Source organism: Phocoena phocoena, chromosome 3 (assembly GCF_963924675.1).
Source record: "Phocoena phocoena chromosome 3, mPhoPho1.1, whole genome shotgun sequence".
NCBI classification, from domain to species: domain Eukaryota; kingdom Metazoa; phylum Chordata; class Mammalia; order Artiodactyla; family Phocoenidae; genus Phocoena; species Phocoena phocoena.
Window position 1 is genome coordinate 150,713,826 of NC_089221.1, and position 7,750 is coordinate 150,721,575.

Consider the following 7,750-nt stretch of genomic DNA (forward strand, 5'->3'; position numbering starts at 1 on the left):
AGTGGTGGGAGAAGGGGGGTTTAGAAGGCTGTGGTTAGAACTTCTTTACTTTTAAACTTTTATTCAGGACCATTTCTAATCAAATTGAATTAAGTGGCCAATGCAGATTGTTTTTATCCTCTAGGATTCAGATAACACCTATTCTGGTTATCCTAGGCCAGCACAGTTTCACTCCAGGCAGAGGTTTGGGGTGAAGGGAGGTGCTCTGGGAAGTGGATCTGGGGGTCAAGTCTCTAAAAGTCTTGAATGGGGAAGTAGCTCCAAGCTCTGGGCATCTCAGTAATTAAAAACAGTGTCCCTTCCTTCCAAGGCTTTGGGAACTGTTTAGCAAGCATCTGCTGTGTGCAAGTCCCTGAGCCGGGTCACTTCTATTCACCTCATCACTTGCGGGATAATCGCTCAGATATAGGAAAAGGCAGCCGCAGCCTGGAAAGAGTCATTTGAAGAAATAGGTGTTGGCCCAGCGGCCTGCAGAGAGATTGGAGGCCTCTGCACATTGGAAGTTCGCGCGCTCTCCCCTTTCCCATACTGAGACAGTCATCACTAAGGCTTTGAGATGTAATTACCCAGGGTATAATTTGAAGTGGGGTGGGGATATCTATACTTTTTTTTTTTTAACCAGGTGCAATGAATAAAAATGTCCTTCCCCAAAAGATACACAGGTCCGGGGTGGGCAAACTTGGCACCCAGTTCTGACACTTGCAAGGCTGTGTATGTGTGGGGGGTGGTGGTGGGAAGCACTAGATATTATCTATGCCTTTTCCTCACTCCTCCTCCGCCTTGAAGGCAAATACTGGCACCCAAACACACGACAAACACCGGCTCAGACAAACTTATGAACACACAATGCACGCAGTCTTGAGAAAAAGGTCGGATCCGGAGGTCCAGAGAGGAGATTCAGGGAAAAGAAAACTCGAGGATTCCAAGTTTCTAAGAGTGCGCTGGTTTTGTTTTCGAGTGGAAGAGATGGAAAGCTCTGATTTAAATCTTCCAGTTGGAACTACTTGGGAGAGGGTAGCCGTAACCACCTACCTCTCTGGCTCGCTCCGGCCCCTCTCCTAAGGGAGTTATAGTAATAGCGGACGCCGTTGGGCACTTGCTGATAGCGAAATACCTGCTTTTCTAAGCGCCATGCATGTAGTATTTCTTTTAGCAGGGATGCTGGCCCTTGCTTTCAGTGCTGGCCCCTAAAACTGTTACGTTCGCCCAGTTTCGACCCATAGTAGGAGCTTAATAAATGTTTTTGCAATGTCACTTGCAGATTTTAAACATGTTCTGGCGCGGAGTACCTTTTAAAAAGGGGTCAACAGAGAGAAGAAATGGGACTCCGCGAACTTCCTCTTTAAATACTCGGCCTTAATTACGCCTTAGACTTTTCAGTTTTGGCGTGACTATAACCCTTGAGGGATCGCCTGATAACAACTCTGCTGACTGCTCCTGTAATTAACTCCTAATTTATTTCAAACAGAAAAAAAAAAAAAAAAAAAAAAAAAAAAAAAAAGGCCCCAGCCTCTTCCGGAAGAGCCAATCGGAGGCGAGCGTCCGTGGCGTCAGCTCCAGGGCCGGCTCGGATTGGCTGAGCCGAGTCTCTCACTTCCCCTTGGAGGAAAGGCACGGCTGCCGGCGCGCCCCTCCCGTCTCCCCCCAAAAAAGTTTGAGTCGCAGCTGCCTGGTTGCCAGCGGAGTCGCGCGCCGGGAGCTACGTAGGGCAGAGAAGTCATGGCTTCTCCGTCCAAAGGCAATGACCTGTTTTCGTCTGATGAGGAGGGCCCGGCGATGGTGGCCGAGCCGGGCCCGGGGCCTGGGGGTGCCGACGGGGCCGCGGAGGAGCGCCGCGTCAAGGTCTCCAGCCTGCCCTTCAGCGTGGAGGCGCTCATGTCGGACAAGAAGCCGCCCAAGGAGACTTCCCCACTGCCAGCCGAAAGCGCCTCAGCCGGGGCCACCCTGCGGCCACTTCTGCTGCCGGGACACAGCGTCCGGGAGGCGCACAGCCCCGGGCCGTTGGTCAAGCCCTTCGAGACAGCCTCGGTCAAGTCGGAAAATTCAGAAGACGGAGCGGCGTGGATGCAGGAACCGGGCAGATATTCCCCGCCGCCAAGTGAGTGCCTGCAGAGGCCGGGACCCAGGGGTAGGAGGGTGCGCGGGGTACAGGAGGGAACTGGGGGTCAGTATTCCAAGCTAGGGGTACGGAGACCCCTCTGTACTATGCGCCCTGAAAAGCAAGCATTACAAGTCCTTGGCCCCTTAATATCCCCAGAGTTCAGCGCGCCCACGGCATCCAAGATACCTTCTGGGTAATATCCGCGCAGCGCGTGTTTGGGATCCCCTAGCTGTACAGAATATTCGACACAATTGCCAACGCCCTGATCGTTGAAGGGAGAACCCAGCTGGGTTTGCGGGGTCGCTTGGGTATCCGTTTCTCTAGCCCTCAGCCCTGCCCTCAGGCCACTTTGCTTTTTTTTCACTGTCCCTCGGGGTCTCAGTCTGGGGAATGAAGAAGGATCCACGTTTAAAGAGCACCGGAATGTATGCCAGGCAGAGGCAGAGTGTCTAACTGCCTTTCAAAGTTCACAACCCTGCGAGGTGTGCCCTCACTATAAAGATGAGCTAATTAAAATCTAACCCGATTTTGGGTAGAAATGATCATCTTCCATTGGTCCCGCGGGTATCGAAGCACGGTAACACGGAGGGATGGCGGCAGAGACTTACGCGGCGAGGAAATGTCTCCCGGTCGTCCCGGCGGCCAGCCCCGTCGCTTCGCTGGGAGCGGGCTGGGGTCAGCAGCGTGGGGCTCCGCTTGGCTCAGAGTAATAATTAACAGCATTCCAGCAGCGCTTCAGTTTACAAAGTGATGCTTATTAGTTCACCAGATCCCGATCATCGCTGGAACCCCGAAGTGTGGGCAGAAGCCCGGGACCTGTGGTTATCCCAGTTTTCAGACATGCATACTTTGAGGACTGAACTTGCTTGAGCCAGGTCACCAACAATGGCTGAATTGGGCAAGGGGCCCCGGTGTCCGAGCCCCAACCCTGGCCACCTTGATCCCTCTCCCCAGACAGACCAAGCAGAGGGCCGAACACCTGCACCCCGCTTCCTGCCAATGAGGAAGGAGAACTGAGAGTCGCAGGAGAGCTGATTTCTCTTCCAGCGTTTATGTCCAGTTTGGGGCCCTGGGTCCTTTTGCGATATGGAGAAGCCATTCCCTGTAGCTCCTTTTACTTCTGTCTCCCAGCCTTTAAGATTTCTCTATCTGCACTCTACCTCTAGGAAAGGTGAGAGAGAGGATGCCTGCATAGGGACTTTTTCGAAAGCTGGGAGCATCACATTTTACCCCATTCCCATCAGCCCTGAAAACTCGAGATGCAAAGTATTTTGTGAACAAAACAAGGCCATATAACCAACCAGGCATCAGTGGCTGTCCCCTCTGGCTTCTCTCTCCACCCTGTTAGAAACTCCCAAAGATTCAAAGGGCGTGGAGATTAAGGACTCAAAGAATTTAAACTCAAGTTTGCACAGTACTTTATAGCACTTTTCACCGTATTATCTTATCTGATCTCCGTGTGGCTGAAGCTGGCCTCTCGGTAACAGATGAGGACATTTCAACAGAGTTCAGAGGAATCTGCACACATCGAGTTTGGGCTTGACAAGAAAGACTTGGGGACATTTAATGATCACCTATCTGATGGCAGACAAGACTCTGGGCATTCTAAAATTTGGTACTCTGAACCACACTGCAGGATCAGTATTAGTTACCCATTTTATTGATGGTGAAATAGAGGCTTAGAAACTTGAAGGGACTTAATTTGTTTGACAGATATTGAGTGCCTGTATATGCCTAGGCCTGGGTCAATTCCCAGCTGCGCATCAAGGATTCAGGCTTTACAGGGAGTGGTGTCCAGAGGTCAGACATTTCCACTTTCTTAGGTTCCTGGGGTTCTGTAAGCATGCCTGCCAGGGCCCAAGGTAAGGCAGCCGTGGGCCCTGGATGTGACCCTTCCATGAGAAAAGTAGGAGATTCTGAGAAAGGATTTAATTTTTTTTTAAAAAGTGGGTCATTGGTGCTTTGGGCCTGGAGATGGCCTCAGGAGCCCTGTGGTAGGAGCAGTGGGTCCGGGGGAGCCTAGCGACAGAGCCTGGGGCAGGAGGAAGCCACCTGCCCAGGCCCGGGTTTTGTTATTCTCAGGAGGCAGTAGGATAAATGCTGTTTTGCTTTGTATAATCGCACCCTTCCTCAGGCTGGTTTAAAATGGGGAGGAGAGTGGGAGGGTGGAGAGAGGTGCGCTGGGAGGGAAGCTTTGATACACACATGAGATCCCGTCACCTGGATTTCATAATTCAAATGCAGCCCCTAGGAGCAGCCGGAATGACCGTGCCCAGGCACAGAATCACTTCCAAACGTAGAGCAGAGACAAGTGTAGATTCTAGGAGCTTGGTATCTGAGCTGTGGCCACTGGATCCTCCCAGCTAGCCAGGTCACCTTTGTGAAGGGTGAGAATTTCACAGGTCCCTGAGTCTCTGATTGTTGTTATTTTATTTGTAAATTAAGAAGTAGGCACCCCCAGCTCTCTGGCTTACTTAGGGGTTAGCATATGCAAATGTCTACACTCCTGTGGTAGTTTCTTACCCATCTCTCTCCCAGATTTCTGTTTTTTGATTGATGGCAGAACCCACTACCTCTTTCGTTTTTAGCCACTTAAAAGTGATGGTTAATAATGTCACATTAGGGCAAATCCATTTCTTGTTGGAAATGGAGGCTGGGTTGGGACTTGTGCTGTGTCACCCTCAAGTATGAAGTGTAAACTCTTTCTTGGGCCACCAAAGTAACTAAACAAGAAATGCTACATTCTCCCTTTGGAGTGCTTTGGAGTTACTACGGTGGCTACATTTGGAAAATCAGCCTAGCTCATAAAAGCCAAATGCAGAAAATGAATTGTTTAGCATCTGTCCCTCAGCTCCACCCCAACTTCCTTTAAGGAAAAAACCCGAAGTTAGTTGATGCTATGGAATCACAAGGATGCCCTGTCCTATGATTTCCTATAATTGAACCCATTTTAAATATGGAGTCTGGATGCTGTAGGCATACCTTTATTTTGCTTGTTATTCCTTCTTTCTAAATTCCAGCAACAAGCTAATCATTTACACATTGCCTCCAAACCATAGAATGGGTAGGAGAGATGGCTAAAATGTCATCACATGCTCTCCATTCAGGAGGCAGCATGATTTCCCCTGACATTTACATTTATGGGCGAGCTAATTTTTCCCTCCTTCTTAGTAAAGTTTATATTACAGAAGCACCCAGCCAAGAAAGTTATCCCACATCCAGATCTGTAAAATGATGTTCAGGTTTTATAATCTGTAGACTGGAGGGAATGACATCTGTGTGGTTGTTTATTGCATGAGGCTGCTCACCAATCCATAGATGCTATTAATTTACTGCAGACCTTATCGGCACGATTATCCTTCATGAATATGTTGATGCAATCCAACTTCTCCTGGTGCAGAGAGGGGATGGACCCAGTTCATAAGACCCTTTTCATTTTCCTTCTCATATGTGATTATCTCAGTGTCCTAGGGATGTGAGGATTATCATGGACCCAGCCCCCCATTTTTAAGATAAGCAATATCAAGAAGAGATGGGGTTTTCTTTCTCAGAGAACCCTCAGCTCTCTCGACTTATGAGGGGTCTGTTCACATTTCATTATCTCTAATGCTGTTTGTTTTCCATATAGAAAGTTCTGTTACACCATAAAACTCCCAAACTTTTGGAAAAAGATTCAATTTTTTAAAAACAAAACAATTTATCCATTTAAGTATGGTCCTTCTCTATCCCTACCCCCCTCCCCCCCAAAAAAATCCAACTGCACATGGTTTTGACCAAGGTACCTTTTTTAAAGATGAAGAGGGAAGACCGCCCCCCCCCCCATGGACACACCTGGCGAGAAAGCCACTTTCTTTTGCTAACTCACTCCCCATTCTCTGTTCCCTAGGACACATGAGCCCCACCACCTGCACCCTGAGGAAACACAAGACCAATCGGAAGCCACGCACACCCTTCACCACCTCCCAGCTCCTCGCTCTGGAGCGCAAGTTCCGCCAGAAACAGTACCTCTCCATCGCAGAGCGGGCAGAGTTCTCCAGCTCTCTGAACCTCACAGAGACACAGGTCAAAATCTGGTTCCAGAACCGAAGAGCCAAGGCGAAAAGACTGCAAGAGGCCGAACTGGAAAAGCTGAAAATGGCTGCAAAACCTATGCTGCCCTCTGGCTTCAGCCTCCCTTTCCCCATCAACTCGCCCCTGCAAGCAGCCTCCCTATACGGCGCGTCCTACCCTTTCCATAGACCTGTGCTCCCCATCCCGCCCGTCGGACTCTATGCGACTCCAGTGGGATATGGCATGTACCACCTGTCCTAAGGAAGACCAGCTCAATAGACTCCGGGATGGATGTTTGTTTAAAAGCCTTCCCCCTCCCTCTCCAAGAAGACAGTCCCGCTCTGCAAACCTTGCATGCACCACCCTCAGCTGCTAGATCGACAGGGCCACAGACATAGCTGAAATTGGTTCTTTTGACTGGAGACACCCAAACCCCGTTTTCTTGGTGTAATCTTCCAGATGCCAACCCCCCTTCTCCTTTCACAAGATTGGCTCTGATGGTTTTTATATATAAATGTATATATAATAAAATATAATACATTTTTATACAGCAGACATAAAAATCAAATTATTTTGAAAGGTAAAATTTATATACATACATATATATATATATATATATATATGTCTTTTTTCTCTATATATCACCTTCCTAAAAGAGACTGCTTAATTAAGTCTACCTGTTGTCTTTTTCTTATGGGGGAGACAAATTATTTGCTAAAATTGCTGAAATCTGATGATTTGGATCACTGACTTGCAAACATTAGAATTAGACACTATGTGCATAGGCTGTAGATATGGAAAGATTCCTCCCAGAGAAGGGGACACAGCATGTTTTTGCATTTTTTACGTGCATTTAAAAACTCACCAGATATGACCATATTTGGCCCTATTTTTTTCCCCCTTCTCCACCTTGTTTGTTACACATTGTTCAAAGTTTTTGTAAGATCAATAAAAGGGGGATGAGAAGAATCCTGAGAGTGCCTCGGGGTAAGGTGGAAAATGGAAGTCCTTCCTAATTCCTCTCAAGGCTGTTGCTTAACTGCATTTCAGATAATTGGAGAGTGAAAAGTTAAAGCATGTCGGGAGGAATTGATGGTTTCCTTGAACCACTAGGTACATCAGTCCTCACACATTGAAAAGGTGATTTGTGTGTGTGTGTGTGTGTGTAGTTAATTCTCTGCTTAAAAAATATGAATATCTTGTAACCATTATCTATACTAAATATTCCTGAACAATGAATAGATCTAAAAAGAAAAAAAATCATGCTTTCTCTGTGTGTGTACCTGTTGTATGTGCTAAACTTATTAGAAAAATTTATATACGTTTTAACATGTTGGGGGCAGAGGGTAAAGCCATGTTTTGACTTGATAAAAAATGGTGTTGTCAGACAGCCCATATAGCTCCTTGGTATTTCATTTTTCTATCCAGCTCCCCCTCCCCCATCCAAGTATACTTTTATCCCTTTGAAAGGGTGCCTTGTATAATTTTATATATTTTATTGAAGAGTTATTTCTTATCTCTTATTCTGAATTAAATTAAACGTTTTATTGCAGTAAAGTCTGTCCAAAGTCACAATTATTTTTAAGAGGTGCTCTCTGT

General features: G+C 47.4%; 1 protein-coding gene across 1 annotated transcript; it reads left to right on the forward strand.

Annotated features, from left to right (window-relative positions):
* Positions 1-1,716: 1,716 nt before the first annotated feature.
* On the forward strand, positions 1,717-6,704 carry MSX2 (msh homeobox 2). Its single transcript, XM_065874359.1, has 2 exons — positions 1,717-2,098; positions 5,988-6,704. The coding sequence occupies exons 1-2, from the start codon at positions 1,720-1,722 to the stop codon at positions 6,410-6,412; spliced, it is 804 nt and encodes a 267-aa protein (XP_065730431.1). The 5' UTR covers positions 1,717-1,719; the 3' UTR covers positions 6,413-6,704.
* Positions 6,705-7,750: the final 1,046 nt, after the last annotated feature.